The sequence below is a fragment of the Bombus pascuorum genome, chromosome 8 (genome assembly GCF_905332965.1).
Source record: "Bombus pascuorum chromosome 8, iyBomPasc1.1, whole genome shotgun sequence".
NCBI classification, from domain to species: domain Eukaryota; kingdom Metazoa; phylum Arthropoda; class Insecta; order Hymenoptera; family Apidae; genus Bombus; species Bombus pascuorum.
Genome location: NC_083495.1, coordinates 14,689,862 through 14,710,082, shown reverse-complemented (window position 1 = coordinate 14,710,082; position 20,221 = coordinate 14,689,862). Strand labels below are relative to the sequence as shown.

The 20,221-nt window shown below is 35.2% G+C and overlaps 1 protein-coding gene across 1 annotated transcript in view; it reads right to left on the bottom strand.

Annotated features, from left to right (window-relative positions):
* Positions 1-20,221, bottom strand: part of LOC132909914 (uncharacterized) — a 115,997-nt gene that overhangs the window by 28,855 nt on the left and 66,921 nt on the right. Inside the window, exon 2 of the mRNA XM_060965142.1 lies at positions 6,975-7,077. Within this exon, the coding sequence (XP_060821125.1) occupies positions 6,975-7,064 (90 nt within the window). The 5' untranslated portion in view covers positions 7,065-7,077. The remainder of the gene's footprint in view (positions 1-6,974; positions 7,078-20,221) is intronic.

Sequence of the window (20,221 nt, the reverse complement as noted above, 5' to 3'; positions counted from 1 at the left end):
TTTCGTTAAAATCAGAGATCTTGTATTTTGCGAAATCTTTCTCTTCAAAGGTTATTTATTCTATCGGCAAACTGTAACTGATAATTTCGCTGATAATAAAAATTTCGCTAATATTATTTTAAAGATGATCCACGAGTCCTAATATTTATTAGTTTAGTTTCCTTCACATTTTTGTATGAATGTTCACTTTCCTCTTCGTTTCCCAGTCTCCTATTTATTATGGAAAAAAGGGTTTTGTGTAATTATTTATTACCGATAGTGTAACTACGAATGTTATTTTGCCATGTTACGTAAAGGCTTCGACTTTGGCGAAAAAATGCAGAAATGTAATATTCTGAAAATAGTCAATTCAAAACGGTGAATACCTTTTTCGATCCTATTTAGTTATTGTGGTAAGCAGTGAAAGGATTAAACCTGTTCCCTTACGGACGTATTTCCTTTTGTCGTACGTAATGACAAAAGTCTCGAGGCAAATGGCTGCTAGAGGAGCGAAACGAACGAAATTATCCGCGATGAAAGGAGTAAACCGTGAAACGACAACACTAACCTTCGCGAACTAGCAAAAAGCAAGCGGAGAAGGGAAATAAAATATATTTCCGCGTCACTTAGGACTTAGACGATCGTTTGCCGGTGCATCCGCCAGTCTCGGTAACTTTTTGTTGCATCGTCCGCTGTCAGGACAACTGATTGTTGAATGGAGACGGAGAAAAGATAGGGGATAATTGAGACGTGCGTTTATGGCATTTGAAACGAGTGTGTATATACTCAAGATTTATTGGGATATACGTATGTGTAAAATGTTTCCCAGTTATATCACGATCGCTTGGGTCAGAGTAACATTTAGAAGCGGATGTTGATAAATGTAAATTTATATTTTTAGTTTCTTTCCAACTAATTTACGATTTTCCTGTTTCTTCGATACTTATGTACATACCTGGTTGATTATATCAATTGCACGTAAATTTAGTTATTGTTACAACTATATTATAATTATTCTCGTGTGTCTTCTTAACACTTTCATTTATGCTAATGAAATATATTCGAACTTCGTTATACGTATATTTTGCTTTCAACAGTTTTAACGAATTTCCTCCAAAAATAGCAAGCATACTCTAAACTATTATATTTTGAGAAAGTCTTTCTCTGCTTTGTAATTCTTTCATACTTCCTTCTGTGCTAATAAAAGAACAGTGAATGTTTATATTTATTTATGAAAAATTTAATCGTAAAGCTGCATATAACATGCAAGAATATAGAAAATATTCAAAGCAAATTATATTCCCAAATATAATATTTAAGAGGATGGAGTAAATTTCTATTGAGATTTTATGGCCTTAATTATGTACTCGACAATCTAAATTTGCATAAACCTTCCAGTCTACTAAATGAAACTCGCTCGAACTTGATCGTGTTTCTGCATTAACAGTCTTGAGAAATTTCCTCCGATAATGCCATATGATAACCTATTTCGAAAAATCCATTCATCACCGATATCGCAATTCGTGTCTTCTGCAAACTTCATCAATTATACGATCATTAAGGAGTAAGAAGTCCAGTGAATCGTCGAGAATTTTCAACCTAACGTTCCACGTCGGTTGGCAGACCTTCCGTAAACGCGATTAATCGATAGCCGTCCGACGAGCGCGGTTTCAGGCATTTGCAAAATGACATTTAATCGAATCGACGAAAAGGAAAGGAGGTGGAGGAAGGCGGTGGAAAAAGAATTATTATGACGGATGTCGTAATTTCTTTGGTCGGTGCATGGCGCATCGGTCGCGCCATTATCCGGTTACGCTTCCATGAACCCAGCACTGTTTTCACTTTTACGCGACGTATTATCATAAACACCGCGATCAAAATGATGGACCACCGTCACGATCGAGTTCGATTCGTTTTTCAAACTCACTTGTGGTTTGTACGTCGTTTGGACCACAATTTCGTTGTCCTTCTGGTACGTTGATGCGTTTTTGAATGGGCAAAAACTTTGAGCTTCTTGTAGGTTCTAGGAAATAGGTTCGAAGTTACTTTTTTAACCCTTTCGTAATTATGAACATATATATATATTTATGGGGAAGATAACTCGAAAAATATGAAGGACTGAAGATTCCAGTGGTGTGATACTCCATTAATTCTTAATAATTATGTAATAACTCTTAATACATTTCTTCAAACCATGAAAACGAAACGCGATAGACAAAAACGTATAACGTGACCAAAGATGAAGCTTTTATCGTGGTTGATCGATGTATCGTGTGCTTCAAAATTTTCAAATATGCGTTTAAATCCAAATTCTCGATATCTTGACTCGCGCCACCCTAAGTTTTATTCTGTCGTATGAAAGAGAACGTTTGAGACGTTTCGGATGAAAGTTGGAGAATACATTAGGTCGATCAAAAGAATCTTCAGTTGTTTTTTTTTTTTTTTTAATATATCGATTTTAAAAGATAAATTTCATTTATGCGAACTTGTCGGAAGACAAACAGTTTATGTAATAACATTTCGCCAATTTTTCCCACTGCCTACTATTTTTTACTCGTCTTATGAGAGTTGGCGTTTAGATACGTCGATTCAACTGGCAGAAAATCAGTTACTGTGAAATTAATTAAAATTTCGTTCGAGCAAATGGAATTCAGCTAAACGAAACTCTAACATTGCATGAAACCTCTTCTCGACCAAGCACACATCCATTTTACAATTTCTCGCGTCGGATCCAAGTCGACCACGTAGACTCACGCATTACAGCTGATCGACGATTTAATGATCTCGTGACTCGACATTACCCCATGGTATACATCGTGGCGATTAAAGCTACCAGGGGTCGATTGAATCGGGACGCGACACGATGTTCGTTCGCCGGGCATTAAGCCGTGTCGTTTATAATGAGCCGCGTCGCGATTAATTAGACTCGCGCCATATTGCAGGGCAATTAATAAAGCCTCATCGGTGATTACGATAGAAGCGAAGGGTAACATTTTATTCAGGGCCTGGTATATCTGCTCGGTCGATCAAATTATGTTAGAACGGCCACTGTGGCCCTGCCATCGCATAACATCTGTTTGTTCGATAATTCATGAAGCTCGTAGCGAAACATTCTGCTTCTGGTCTCTCCGCGGTTATTTTCTTCCTTCTGCAGACTCCCTTAGTTCTGCTTTCTTGCGCGTCTTCCTCTCTTCTTATCTTATTTCTTTCTCGCGTTTTCTTTTTCGCGTCTTCTATGCATTAGCCTCCTTTAACGATCATTAACTTTGTCACTAGGAGGTTTCTGCGTGCTTTCTTGGCTTCCTATTTTCATTTCGTGTACGGAGGGTTGTATTATACTGATTTTGAAGAAAGATAACATTGGTACATACAGTGGCAGATGTACGTGGACTAAGTAAATGAATTTTATGTAGATGAAGGGCGCGCGATATCGTATCTTTGTAAGTGGCGAATACTGATCGGTAGATTACGAATGTTCGTGCATTGTTGTTCAGAAATATATAGAATGTATATATAATACGTGAAAATATGTAAAATAATCAAAATAAAATATTTAGAATGTGAAATGTAACTCTAGTCGGATTATATTCGGACGCGCAAGAAGCTAATTATTCAACGATATTCGATGACAAAAAGTTGATCAGTAGATTACGAATGTTCGTGCATTGTTGTTCAGAAATATATAGAATGTATATATAATACGTGAAAATATGTAAAATAGTCAAAATAAAATATTTAGAAGGTGAAATGTAACTCTAATCGGATTATATTCGGACGCGCAAGAAGCTAATTATTGAACGATATTCGATGATAAAAAACTGATCGGTAGATTACGAATGTTCGTGCATTGTTGTTCAAAAATATATAGAATGTATATATAATACGTGAAAATATGTAAAATAATCAAAGTAAAATATTTAGAAGGTGAAATGTAACTCTAGTCGGATTATATTCGGACGCGCAAGAAGCTAATTATTCAACGATATTCGACGACAAAAAACTGATCGGTAGATTACGAATGTTCGTGCATTGTTGTTCAGAAATATATAGAATGTATATATAATATGTGAAAATATGTAAAATAATCAAAGTAAAATATTTAGAAGGTGAAATGTAACTCTGGTCGGATTATATTCGGACGCGCAAGAAGCTAATTATTCAACGATATTCGACGACAAAAAACTGATCGGTAGATTACGAATGTTCGTGCATTGTTGTTCAGAAATATATAGAATGTATATATAATACGTGAAAATATGTAAAATAGTCAAAGTAAAATATTTAGAAGGTGAAATGTAACCCTAGTCGGATTATATTCGGATGCGCAAGAAACTAATTATTCAACGATATTCTATGACAAAAAACTGATCGGTCAGCTGAAAAGGGAAGTCGTCGATTACTCGACGATTATATTATCGAAACGAAGTAACCGTTAACCGGTGTAAGTTAGAACAAACTCTAATCTAATCACTTTTGTAAGAATATAGAAAGGCTTGATCCTGATACTATGTCTGCTACTTAAATGGAAAACTGGCGTAAAAAGTAGCGTGGATCTAATCCTTGGATCGGGATAAAGGCGAGTTAGTTGATCGTTACGTTTCATGACAGGGAATTATTAAGAAATCCCCGGAGAAAGGTAAGATTGTGGCAAAAACGAAATTACGCTGTTTCGTTTATCCGTGATCACGTTACAGAGAGAAAACACGTGATAATGTCGCAAATTCTTCGCGATGATGTTTCCATCTGATAACAAAAACTTGTCTTGGAAGACAGAAAGAGAAGAAGAAAGTTAAGCTTACTTTATTATCAGAAAATGTGGTCAATATTAAATATATATATATATAGCTTCTTTCGTAATTGAAGTTCATACGCGTTCACGGTTTATTGATCTTCTAAATGTTGGTTATTACGGAAGAATTCTCTTTAAATTTTATTGCAAATGAGCAAAGAAATATTATAGGTTATTGCACTCGAAATGATAGATTTCTCAGTCGTGTAAAAAGCTTTGCAACATTTAGTGTTCGAATGTAATACCAAACATACGTCTGAAGAGTAGAATACGATTAGCGATTTGTTTAAATCATTTTATTGTAAATTGTACCTATAATCGTATCGGCAATTGTAAATTAACGTTTAGAAACTAAATTGATCTTCTTCGCTTTTTGTAGATTCGTTAATCTCGGTAATCTATGTAATTGACATTTAACTTTTTAGAGAAGAGATTGAATAATGAAACTGCAATAGAAAATTCATTCGAAGGCAAAACTTCTCCTCAAAATTACGCAATCACGATAAAGGTGAAACATTGTGAAACGATTTTTATGGTCGTTGAAGCGTGGAATGGGTAGATATAAAACGTCGACGTAAAGATTGGCAACGAGGCCGGATGAAAATCGATTGCAGGTGCTCGAAACGGCGCGAAACCAAAGAATTATGTACGATCGACTGATTCTGCGTGACCGGCAGGGCTTTCCAATTTCGACTACCTTTTCGTCGATCGGTTCTATAGAAGAGAAAGGTGATGCCTTTCTAAAATGTACGATCGATCGCCTCTGATGAAAATCGATCGCAAGAAACCGGAAGTGAAAATGCATTGCCACGATACTACCACGCAAACTTTTTGCTTCGTGAACTGTGTTTTGTTACCTTTCTCCGTTAATTAGAATGGCAGTTATGATGAAGCGGAAACAACGTCAATAAACGAATAAATTGCAATTAAGATAGTAGAAGGATGTCTTAGAGAAAAATGCTAGGCAAAAGGAGAGATTATGGAAGGATAGTTAAAAAATAAAAAAGTCTACCGAATAATGTGACAAGTTTATGGTGAAAGATGTGTGTCAAGGAATATTGTGACGGGAATGTATGTAGGAGGTGTAGAATAAAAGAAATTTATATCGGTTGAGACGTAATCTCATAAAATTTCTATAGTATTTTTCTCGGCTGTTCACTTTTCTGTTCTTTTTTATTTTCTTGCTTTTATTTCACTCTTAAGACATTATTTTATTTCGACGATCAATTTTCTTCAAAAAAAAATTCAATAAAATCCTGAGTCTATTAATAATTTTGAAAATTCGAGAAAAACTGCTTCAATTTGGAAGATCCTAAGTTGAAAAATGATTCCGGAAGTGGTTAATTTATTGATCCGGATCTTTGGAAGTATCATTGGACAGAGAAAGGCGATATCGACGAATCGATCGATCGAGGAAGAAAGAGAGTGCAACAAACTTTCTTTGGTTTCTTCGGTTTCAAGTAGCCATTTGTTTTAGTAGTATGTACTATGCTTTCTGGGTCGTGCCTCTCACTGGCCTATACTCTCGCTCTTGGCAAAAGTGACTATTGAATTTGCAACCCACCACCTTGTACGGTGAATGGGCTATCGATTCCGGATCGAATTTGTTTCTGACCTCGACAAGGATATCGAAGTCGGAGCTGAGTTAGACGCCCTTTTTAAAACACCTGCTTTCAAAATAATTTTATTAAGCGTTAGTTGTGAGAACCTTTACGCGATTGTGTTGAATAAGAGTTCAAATATTCGATCTACCACTTTAATATATCAGTTCATTCTCAATCTTCTTCTAATTCTGTTCCTAATGAATTTAAGTTGTTTAGATTGCAAGTACTGTTTCATAAAATTGCAGTTGCGCACAGGAACTTGAAGAATTTGTCGAGAGAGAAACAAATTTAATTTGGTGTAGGAGTATTTTTATGATGCTTATTCAGTGTACACAGTGTACACTTACCACTTTATGTTGGAATAATATTGATTAGATTATAATACTTGCAACTGGGTCATCCGCAAAAATTATATGTCGTTCGAAATTTATTATTAGAAGAACCAAATATAATTTTTCTTTCCAACCTGTTTCTCTTATTTTAATTCAGGATATGAAATAGCACAACTGTAACGTATAACGTTATGACTAATGATACCGACATCGTATAATATCGTCATTGAGATCGTATTGATATAGTACAAATATTTCAGAAGCAATTACCTCGAGCTGCACGCCGAAGAGGTCTCGCGATCGACCAGGTCTTGAGGTTTCTAACTCCTGCATTTCGGCTTCTCTCTCTGCCAGTCCCATTTCTCCAAAATATCTGAAACATAGAAATCAAGAACAATTAAATTTACTCGTAATCTCCTATTTTTCCGTCATACAAAATTGTAATTTAATTCTATTTAAAGTGTTACGTATATTCGTTGGCAGAAATAAAATCGTCGCTTTGTTCTTGTTCGTGTCTATACAAAAGAACCACGATTATTCGTACTGATAACATACGCGAAAGACTTATTTCGATTTCGAATTATTTTCTAAATATTAATGTTAACCACACAGAAACAAAGTTTAGTTTAATAAAAATGTAACAGTTTCTTTTACTTTCCATTTATCCTCTCCAATTACGGAGAACTATTCTCTCAAATTTTCCATTAATCGATACTCCGATAATCGATCGTCCCATTAATCAACGTTTTGCTAATCGAGGTTCTACATGCAAAAAATAAGAGGTAAATACGAAATCGTTGAAAGGTTATGATGTAAAAGGAATTGAAAGGTAACTTATTCTGATATATGTACGTGTATACATACATTACGAAATGTATATTCAGTGGTAACTAAAAAGATTACAAACTAGGAGCCCATACGTAGATTAAATCTACGCAGTCCTCGAAAGTGTGCATAACAGAACAGTGAGTCTGTACATAGTTTGGAGATCGATAGAGATCTATGTTGTTTCACGAGATAGATCGAGATTCGGTTGATCTTTTGAAACTGGTGTTATATAGCAGTGAAAGACAGGTTCTTCAGGTTGATTATTTGTATAGAACGTATGACTTGTATTGGAGTTAGACAGATTGCATATTTCGTGTTATGCAACGTACATATTGTCCAAATTCCTGTAATTAAACGTAGCTTTTTATAGCAACAATTAAAATAAGAATTATAATAAGCTTTCTGTTATCATTGGATTGTTACAAACTACTATTATATGCATTGAAAAAAATTGATTTACATAATGTTATAGAGTAGAGTGACTATGAGTTGTCCCAGTTTGCTCATAATTAATATGCGTTCTATAAAATAATACATGCTTTAACATCATGAAATATATTAGAAATTTTGTAAATAAATTACTACATCTGTATCATATACGTGTATATAAAATATACGACATTTAGATACTTTGTATAATTACAACTACTACTGTGGATTTCCAAATGGTAGAAAAGTTAAATCGTCACGAGTACGACATCACTGACTTTAAAGTTTTCGATTATATAAAGCGTTCCTGTCTTCCATAAAATTATAGACATTTTGAAAGTTATTCGTCGGAAGAATAATAATTGCTAACAGCCATCAATTATCGACACCCATTATTGATCGTCGTGAACAAATATTAGAAAGGAAAATTCACGATAAATATAAATGAGGTACTAGAGGGAAAAAAGCTGTACAAACTACAAAATATTTAATTGAACTTTAATAAAAATGATAAAATTGAATTTCAATAGAAAAATTTCTGCGTTTCCAAGTGTTGGAACACATCAAACATATAAACGGTGTTACCAAATCCGATCGATAATAAAACTCATAAAACAACTAGAAGAGAAGCTGCGTAACGAGGGTCCGATTAGAGAGCAAGAGGTTAAGTGGTTAAGTGAAACAACGCGCGAGTTTTGTACACATTGTTCGTCGCATGAGTGGCCATGAATCATACGAGACAACGAGAGAACAATTCCTCGATGCTTCCAGGTGCAATTAAACGTCTCTAAACGTTGCGTGCCAAGCGCAGCAGCAAATCAACTTCCTTCTTCCTTCTCTTCTCTATCTCACTGTCTACCTCCGTCCGTTTCATTCTTTTTTCTTTTTTTTTTTATTTCGTTACGGGGACTGTGCTTAATGCAATTAGAAGAAGATCGGCGCGCGGCAAAACCCACGCGAAAACTCGTAACAATACAATGCGTCTCGCGGAAACAATGGACGCACTTGGAGCTTCTCGTACGCGCATCGACCTTAACGATACCGCCGACAGCGAGATTATTCGGTAATTATTCGTAATTAATTTCGCGGTGACGTTCGAACGGCTACGACTGCCCGGCATTGTCTGGTGGCTTTCACTGAATTATTTTAATTGCGTTAAAATCGATCGGAGGTTCGGAGAAGGTATCGCGCAATTATGGAAATCGATGATCGGTCCTACAAGTAGCATTGCGGATAGAGCTTTAACGAGGGAACGAAGATTTATCGAAATGATAGGTTGTTACATTAATTGTTTTGTTGGTTATTTTACTCTTTTATTAGTTGTTGATTTAATAAAATAATTATTAACAGAAGTTACGTTTAATTAAATTATTCTCCGATGCATCGTAATTCTTTAATAACTATACAAAGAAAAAGAGTGTTTCAAATAAGTAAATGTTAATAGGTTTGATAAGAATTATCTTAAATTATATAGCAATATGATATTAAATGATTCGTTCCTGTAGTTTTTTATTGTGAAGAAGCAAGTTTTTCTAAATATCTGCAACTACAATTTATCACGTTATACGTGTATAGTTATAGATCGTTTATTTTTTTATACTATAGGTAATAATACATTTTTTTAAATAGATTATGGCCGTAATAAACATATAGATGGAAGATTAGATATGGAATTTATTGTTTTTGTGTAATAGCAGCGTATGAATATTTATTAGATGCAGAAAAAGATTTCACATTTTGTTTTACGATTTGCAGCAGTACGTCAGATTGAGATATTCTAGCGTTCTGTAGCGTGTTTATAGCGTCGACATCGAATTTTTAAAATATCGTGTCGTTTGTCATTTTCTTCGCGATATTAACTCAGAAAAGCATCGTGAATACAATGGCAGTCGATAAAGTGCATATTCAACATTGCAATGCCCTTGTATTTTAATCTAATAGAAACTATACCGAAGTTGTTGAAATCATTCTTTTTCCTACTCTTCACGCCAGTGCAATAATATTATATATGTATTTTGTGGAAAAAATATTTCTGGTACTATTTTCCTTATAAACACTTCAGTAACTGATATTCCGATCAATTGCTATATTGCGATCTCGATCTGCCATAAAAAACGAAATTATATGATATATTGTATGATGATATATAATTAATAGCTAATTTTATAGAATTAATTTTATACATATAATTAAATATCATAAACTTTATTATACCCACAATAATTATGAACTATTATACGACATTTCATGTAATTATATAACTAACAATATATAATTTGATACAAGCAAAGATGATCAGTAGAATAATCCTATAAATGTCTTCATAAATTCTTTCACCTCACAATGGCTTACTTCGCACCTTTTATACTTAACTTCGTCCGACGAAATCAAGGTGAATGACTCTATTCGATTTCGCAGTTTTAACGACTCTGTTTCGTGTAGCCAACGTGAAAATGTCAAGCTGTCGCGTTAGAAAACCTTCACCATGGTACTGCGTCAGCGATTGCGTTACGACCGGTAGATACCTGCAATTAGATTCTTTTTGTATGAAAGTTTCGTTGGCTATTTATCATTTCGCGTTCAATCATACTTACCGCGAAATACCGTGGAATTATAAGACTAGCTTTCCGCTTAATCGCTAGAGAACCATCTACCAACATTAGCCTTGCCCCTCATCTAACGCACGATCCGCTTATTATATTGAAATGATGCGCACCGCAACTCGGTTTTCCACCTTTCCGACCAGCTTGCGTCTGACGAAACGTTATTTTGCAACGAGAACCAACGAAGTTTCGTACGAGTCACCATCGGATATTTTATAGAATTTATTCTCTTGGACAATTCGTATGTTTGAAAGTGAATCGGCGAGGAATAATGTTGCGAAACTTTGGCGCAGGATTTCGTAAAAGAAGCAACATCGCTTCCTGGACGCACCCTACTGTTACGAGATCGAAGAATGTTAAAGAAGTAGAACGTACGATGATTCAGATTCTGGCGTGTTTCAACTTAAACTTATCCTTTTAGAATCGAATATTTTATAGGGCAAATTTTCCCTTTATTATTCATTGACGATGGAGTATATTTACTCTGCTTGTTTTGTAAAAAAGATATGGTACTCTAAAATTAGAAGACCAGTTTTATAGGAAACAAATACATTTGTATTTTATTCAATTAATAACTTGTAAAAAAACAATAACGTATTACATTTCGATGGATTGTTTAAATGCTACGAATTCGAGGATTAAGGTATTAACGAGGAATAACACCTTAATGTAACAGATTGATTTTATCGGAGCTTGGACCAGTAATCGAATTAGTTTTGGAGTCATTTTGAATTTTTATTCGCTTCTCCATCTAAAGATTAAGAACATTTACACGGAAATTAAAAAGATTAATCAGTAGTTATTTACGGCATTATATTCCTAAGCTTCTGAACTACTTGCGTTTGTTTCGTTCGACCTTCGCTCTCTACGATTACTCATTCAAAACCTTAGAACACCTACTCGCGCATTTATCTTTATATTATCCGCCAATCTACAAGTAAAATTTCTCTTAACATATTTACAATTTCATATATTCTATAGTAATACTAATATATTTTATGCCATCTTTTCATCCAGACAAATACATCTACATAGGTATTTATTTATGAACGGATCAACAAATTTGTACGATAATCTTTTTTAAGCGATCTAAATTACGATATAGCAATAACGCAACCGAGAACAAAGCAGAAAATATGTATTTCGTTGCCACATGTGAAATTTCACAAGCGTGTACAATTTTTCTGAATTAAATGAATAAACGTGAAGCGGCGTTTATCGCACATCCACTTAAACGTAACATGATTCTAACATGAGTCGTATTTTCTTAATTTTCGTTTCAACAGAAAATTTCATAAACTTCAAATAGTAGCCATCAATCAGAAAAAAAACAATGATAAAAATGGTAAAACATGAAAGTACGCTTTAAAATTGCACCAAACAAAGAATTCCAGAAATAGGAAAGAAATTATCACATCACTAACTATCATATATATTAACAAACCTTAATCGTAAATCAGAAAATAACGACGGCAGAATAAATACCAGACAGACAATTCCAGAAACACGAAAGAAATATGGTACCACGTTTCCAACTTGCGTGGTTAAATCCCAAATATTAAACACGAACCAGAAAGTAACAGTGACAGAATAAAGTACGAAAATGCGCTTGGAAGTGGCACCAAACGGAAAATTCCAGAAACGTAAGATGCTCTAGCTAGTGCATGGTGGAAGAAGCGTGGGTTAGAGGCGGAAGTAAAGATGGTCCGGAGGTGGCAACGCTAACGGGATCACCGATACGGATCATTAGCGTCGACCGATGTGCCTGCGAGCGTTCGACCGAACGCGACCACGAAATCGCTCGGGTCGTTGGGATCGCGACCAATCTTGAAATCAAGTTCGCTGCATCACGTTGCCGGAATTTTCGCGTTTCGTTTTCCATGCCGTGAGTCACTGTAACTGCTGTTGCGAGATCCAACCACCGAGTGGTTGCGACGGAATCGCAACTGAGCGCGTTAAAACGATTTAGTGAAATTACCGGAGACTTCCTTCCTGTCTTCCTTCTTGTAGCTTTCTCGTCGTTTTCGTTCCTCTCGTTTCGTTTCCTATTGGTCCGTCTCATTTCGTTGCGGCAATCGTTTATGCAAATGAAAATTCGCCACGTTAATCGACGTGACCGCTTTTCGTTTAAAAACCTTCTCCTTTCTTCTCGTTTGTCTAATTGCAAATTGCGACTAAGAATGAGTTTCGTGAGAATTCGAGGAGCTGTTTCGGTTAGGTTATTTAATTGTAAAGTAGTTGATCTTGTTTTATATATTTTGTGGAACAGATATCGTTGATGATTCCTTACCAGGTAAATTGCAGAATACGAATTCTGAATTGAAATAACTTGCGCCAAATTGTATCGCTGGTAATTTAATTCTATTGATAGGAAAGAGGTAAAGATACTTTTGAGACGATACTTCTCCAGATTGAAAAGAGTATTTGTTTAGGGAACTTACAATTAGGAATTTGATTCCTCTCGTCTCTGTAAATTTATCATTGCTAACTATGGAGATTAAAGTTGTCTCAATTAAAAAGAAGTTCGTTCGCAGAAGGATCTATTTCTTTATTGATAGATTTCCACTATCTCTGTTCAAACAAAACGATATGAGAATCGTGTATTTTATAAAATTCGGAGAATTCATTTCGCAACATAGATTCGATCCAATGGATTGCTTCAATGATAAAGATTTATTTGCTGAGGGATATTTTACAGTTATTAAATAAATAAATAAATAACCTCTGCAATATTTCTGCCAAAATAGATCCAGTATTAAATTATTTCAATAGAGAAGATTTATTTACGAAAGAGTTGATCAATTAATAAATAAATAAGTATTCTCTCCAATATCTTACCAAGAAAATACAAAAGTCATATATTTTAAAGAATCGCAAGAATGCTTTCGAGAGCATCAATCGGATATTAATCGACGAAGTTTTAGGAAAAATCCATTGCAGGACTACATTGCAAAAGAACGTATTCCCCAACAATGTTGCAAGCATTCTCGATTAATCCACCATACCTAACCCAAACCACTAACTAACTCCATATTGTTAAATAAATAAATATCTCGAATAACCAATTTCAACCATTATTTCGCCACTTCGATATTCTTGGCACTTTTTACAAACTCGATACTTCTATTCCCAACACCCCATCAACGATACCTGAAATATTAACAAATCGACAGAAAAATCCAACGCTCTCGGAGTATCAATCCCTCCACACCATCAATCAAACTCACATCAGAATCATTCAGGGCACACCCACTCAACACGCGATTCGTCACGCGTTCGTTTCTCCGCCAGAAGTGCGCAAAAGGGGTTGAAACCGATGTTGACGCGTGAATTCAAAACACGCGTTGCCACGACGCTCCGGAAGCGAACAGGCCTGGTTATCGATTACAGGAAAAATTCTTTGTCATCAACGGCCACTTGTACATATAAGGTGTCCCATGAAAATAAAAACCGAATAAATCCACCAATATGTCTGACAGAACATTGCGAATCTGAGTGAAAGATCGTGTGTGCCTATCGCAAACCAAACTGGGCAACTCTACATTCCGTAAGTTTGTCAATTTTGTTATCTGAAGATGTGATTAGTTTTGAACTTCTTAAGAAAACAAATTATTTACTTTCGTAAGTTTATTCGTTGGAACAAACTGACATAATCGTGCGTGAATTTCACGGAAGTTCATGAGAATGATTTAACCTTCGATACATTTTTCTTCGCTTTTCAATTTATGCGGTTGATCGATATAGTTTCTGATTCGTTCGCTTTCGAGATGATTCTTTTTTACTTTGTTCAAACGGAGAGTCGTTTTTCTTTCTTCTTAGGACACGTTGTACATGTGTCTAATATGAGAACGTCGATGTGCGCCTTTCCTTATCATGACCACGTGTCAAACTGAACGCGGGTGGCAGTGGACAAAGTCAACGTTAGTTAGTCGAACATCGATCGTCGGAGCTGTCCTTTCTCCCAACGAAGATAATAATTAAAGTTCCAACGTCGGTGGCGTTTTGAACGGTTCCCCCCCATCCCCGTTCCTATCGTGTAAACAGGCCACGTACTACGCGTTTCAAGCCGCCCACGATGGATAAATAATAAGCAGCAATAACAACCTGCCAGGTAGTACGCGGCTTGCGCGTTATTACGTGCTGCTTTTATCTACCAGTGGGATCTCCAAGAGCTGTATCGCACCACCCTCCTTTCGTTTCGCTCACTTATCAACTTTTACCACGTGGAGACCCAGCCAGAACATCGCTGTTTGGTTTACGACCGAGATTTGAGGAGACGCTTTTCGTTTTTAATCCTGCTATGATCCTTTTCATCTTTCTTCCTTTCTTTTCCGCATAATTGAGCTCGGGCTTTGTTAACCCTTTGAAAGAAGGAGAAACTTCACTTATAAATGCGTAGCATTATTGAGAAGATTTTAGAAGTGGCGATTACTTCGAACTTTCCTAAGATAGCTAAATTTTAAATAACAATTAGGAAAAGTTAAAAATTGGAGTAGAGGATTTTGAGAAAAATAATACTTAAATAATAATTACAAATAATTCGAGGCATAACAGCTTGAAATATAATTCTGCATTCACGACATACACAAATAATTAACGAAATTTGGATCAAGATAAGAAATTTGCTGTAAAAGTATACCGCATGTAATTACTATAATTCAATTATATATTTAAACATAACATAGCGACATAGTATGTACACTTGATTAAACATTCTAAAATTGAAATAGTATATTTAATTCCAACACTCGTTAAAATAGGTGCCACGGCTAAAACTCGTTAGTTGAATAATTTCAATATTACGTCAGCATCATGGTCCACTTCGATTTTCCTGTCAAGCGACAAAAATGTTTCCATTTCCGACAAACGAGCACGCGCTCGGGAAAATTGGTGAAAACTTGAAAATCTTGATTCGAATCTACTACTATCGATCGTATAATACACCGAATTTACAAGTGGCTGCTCGGGGCCGCGGGGTCGAGCTATCGCGATCGGTTGTCAGCGCGAAATTTCAGACGAAATGTAGGAAGGTTAGTAGTAACAGCAAGGAATATTTATTCCAAGAATTACGGGAGCTGTATTAGCGTGCACTCGTCCAGACAGGTTCCACGAAGGTGCATAGGCGGCTCTTATGCACGCGATGCAGTTCGTTACGTTAAAGCGGAGCATGTAAATGAGTCTACACGAGCTCTCCTCTTTTTTTCTATTTTTTTTTTCGCGAACAGGTAGCCTACGAAGGGAAAAAGCAATCGGAATGCGCGTATATTTTTTGTCTAATTAACTTTATACGATGCTACCGGTGTTGTACCTCGAAATTAATCTCGAGAAAGAAAAATAACGAGGCTTTCAGAAGGGATCACCGTTTCCAGTAAATTATTTGAATGTTTAGGCTGTATTTGTTAAGGGTTTCATTAATGGAGAGAGTAGCGAATTCTTATCATAACACTGGTCTTGTAATTTCTGGAATCGAGAAGAAAAAAGAAGAGAAGGAAAGTAAAATTCATAGAAATTTGATAGAAATCAGTTGATTTCTTTTTCCAGTTTTAAATTGGAATAATTCATTTACAGACACATTAAATCATATCTATGCAAACGTCTTAATGTTAATGCGTTAACTTAAGGCGGGGGATTAAGCTATAGTTGTCTTTCAATTATATAAGTTTATACTGAATGAAATTAAAAAAATACGGTCATTGAAATTCCTGTTCCAATTTGATAAGGATCGGTTAAAATTATTAGCAATAGAATACAGAAACAACATATAAAGAGCGTAAAAATTCTTATTATAACACTGGTCTTGTAATTTCTAGAATCGAGAAGAAAAAAGAAGAGAAGGAAAGATAAAATTCATAGAAATTTCGGTTTAAATAAAATTTGGTATCTGCTCTGTTTTATGAAATGAAATTTGGTATTAATAGCTGCTAGCAAAATTAATTTGTTATTTCTGTATGGAATACGATCAGAAGATACATATACATACATCGAAATTAAAATACTTGTTATAGTATTCGATAGGTGAAGAAAATTTTCTATTTAGGTTGCATTCTTTAAATTATGTTCATAAAAATATGAAATTACATAAATATGTGTAAACTAATCACCATATAAGGGAAAGCTTTTAAATTAGATAATCGAAGCACACATAGCTGATAAAACTTTTGTATTTAGTAAAAATGTAAGTTTACAGTTTTCTTGCGATTGTTGGCTAACTTTCTACTTATCTTCGCTGTTTTCTTTTTTAGTTAGCGATTGGTAAACGTGAACACGTTTTCACTATTGTCCTTCTGCACGTCAACGTGTCCCACAATTCTTACGTTTAAAGATATACAAGAAATGATAGTATTGCAACATGTTTCTGTTCGTCGGGTTTCCTCCGCTTTTGTTGCTGAAGCTAGTTAAACAAATAGAGATACATAACAATTTCAGTATACACCTGCAATTTCTTTTCATTTCTTTTAATCAAACATAGTGTTTTATCACTATGAAAGAATAAAGAGTGTAATTGTAAGAAATTGTAAAATCTTCGCCTATGCTTCTTATTCGAAAATCCCCCAAATCGCACTTGTACGACGTCCACTAATTAATCCAACGAATTATCAGTAACCGACAAGAGATTCGATCGATCGGTGCTCCTCGAAGGACTCGACGCTACTCAGCAATGCTCGAGGATGACTCATCCACTTGAACTCACACGAAATGACTTCCTCTCGTATATACCTGGCGGCGTTCCGTTTCGACGCGGAGGATCACTGAATCGCGCCGCGGAATCGCGATTCGCTCGCGTGGCGAAACACGTCCCGACTGTTTCCAATCGACTGGACTGCCGAGTGGAAATTAACACGAAATTCGATTTGTTACGGGCTTGGTAATCCGGTGCGGTTTCTGCTCACCGGAAATCGTGCGCGGCTTATCGAGCTCTGATGGACAGATCACCTCGAAGGCAAGTAATTAGAAGATTATTACGCGTTATTAAGCGTAATTCTTACGAGATGAAGACGTGCAAGGAAGTTGAAAAAGCGACGTTGCGAGAGTGCCGGAGAAATCGAGAAACACGAGAACACATGTTTTGTTTTTTCTTGCCTGAAGTTTTATAAGCTTTTCAGCATTGGGTAGTTTGATATCGATCATTGATAAGTTCCAACCGTTGTTAATTTTTAATTTTTAATTTTCCTCCGTTTCTCATTTCCCTAATTTACTGTTGTCCTTAATGTCGGATATAATGGTAAAAAATCAATATAATCAGGAGATAAATAATTTAACTGCAAATTTTTTTATTTGGAAGAAATAAAAGATGGAATATATATTTTTGTGTATTTAGGTATGAGATTCTTTGAAAATTGTTGGTATGTTAAATCGCAGCATTGGAATTTTGATAGAAATCAGTTGATTTCTTTTTCCAGTTTTAAATTGGAATAATTCATTTACAGACACATTAAATCATATCTATGCAAACGTCTTAATGTTAATGCGTTAACTTAAGACGGGGGATTAAGCTATAGTTGTCTTTCAATTATATAAGTTTATACTGAATGAAATTAAAAAAATACGGTCATTGAAATTCCTGTTCCAATTTGATAAGGATCGGTTAAAATTATTAGCAATAGAATACAGGAACAACATATAAAGAGCGTAAAAAATAGCGCAGATATCTTTATCGTAACGTCGTTATATCGTACATAACTCGTAAAAAAAACGTGTTTTATATCAGCTTTTATATTTATATTAATTATTAATTATATTTATATTAATTTATATATTTATATATATTGATTATATTTATATTAATTTAAACTCGATATAGTAGTTGAGTCATATCAAGATTATGTTCATAATTGAATGGTCAAATTTTTATACGTTGATTTTTATGATATTCGTTGTCGTTATATCCACTGAAAATTTTTATTCATTTATGAGAGATTTGGAAATGGTAAAAATTTAACTCAATTTTTACATATGGCAATTTTCATGATCTCTATTGGCATTATAACCGGACTACGGATTTGTATGCGTTTATACAAAATTTACAAGCCTAAAAGTTCATAGAATATATTCTCATTTAAACTATAGCGATTCCTGCGATTACTGCAAACAAAACAGGGTCGAATGGTACAATAACACAACTGTAAAAAATAAATTTTTAATGTAACATTAAAAGGACCAAATAAGAAATTAGTAAATCATCAGTTTAATCAACCCTGACATACATTTGAAGGAATGCGTTTCCCTACTAGTGAAAACGAAAGACCGTTCCGCTTGAAGATGACGGTCAACGAACGAACGATGCACGCTGAGTGCAAAATAAGAGGGAAACGACAGAATTGTCCGACTTCTCCAATCGAGTCGAGTCCATTTGTGTGTCGTCGGGCTCGATTCCACTGCGCCAGATACCTAATCCTCTCACCTCGTTGCCTTTGGTTCACGGATCAGATTCCATCGAACAGCATTTGCATGTTTCCTAGTTCCGTGTTCGACACAGTGTATCGTTTGCATGCCCGTTTCATTTTCTTTTCGAACGCAATCAGGTTCTCACAGTAGAATTTATAAAAATCAAATAAGTGGTTGATCTTTGTTTTATAAAAAAGTGGAATAATATCAATGTAATTTAATTCAAGATATACATTGCCTATCGGAGTCATTATGTGCTTCGTAAAAATCATTTTTAGTATTCTTAAATTATAGCAAGTTCCAGTATGAACTAAAAAAGCTAATATCTAAGTCCCCTGAAATATTTATATAAATGTATATTTCGCTAATTATACGATTAGCGTTTCTACATTGACATTACATTAACTTTCTAAACACATTACAGTATTGGAAATCGACGCGAAGAGTTATAAATATAAAAGGTTGATAAATATCCTAGAACTTTTTTACATCTTCTAAAATTCCAGAAGAAGGAAAATTAAGCTTGTACATACATAATCACCTTGTCTATTAAAGATTAATCTATCTGCTAGATCTGCTAGATCTGGTATATGATACTTTAATCACCAACGTGTTAGTTCTAATTTGAAATAACTAATCTCAAAATAGCGATATAAAGGCACGCATCAACTTAAAATAAAAATATAATCGTCCTATTGAACGAACAGAGTCATCTCCTAAAGATATTACACATACCAATAATTTTCTTTTTTCTTCGCTCGGTGCTATCATAAAAACATTGAAAACGTGCGACAAATTAGAAACGATAAAAGCGACTCGACTATGACATACGTTCGCGTCTGGAAAGAAGCAAACTCAAATTCCACTCCGGATCCGCGATACTCCGCGAGAACACTGTGCAAACATTTTTCACCGCGAAACGACTTCCGGCGTGCTGGTTCGCCGAACGGAACGAGCTATTATGGCGACCGATGAACTTCGAAAGTGCAACGAATGTTCGCCGTAAACTCCGTCGCCTTTATCACAGTCTGCGTATCGTAGCGCTCTGTGTCTAACACTGTTGCTTTTGTTCGTAATTAAGAGTAATTAGACGTGCCACCGATGTAACCTGCTAGGTGCGAGCGTATAATTACTTGTAAAAAGGCGGATGAAATGGCCGCAGCTTAATAAAGCATGTCATTATCTTTGTCTTTCTCCTTTTCTCTATCTTGCCCTGTCTTTTGACCGTTCTCTCGACACTTTTTCTCGCATGTGCGCTCTTTTATTTCCGGC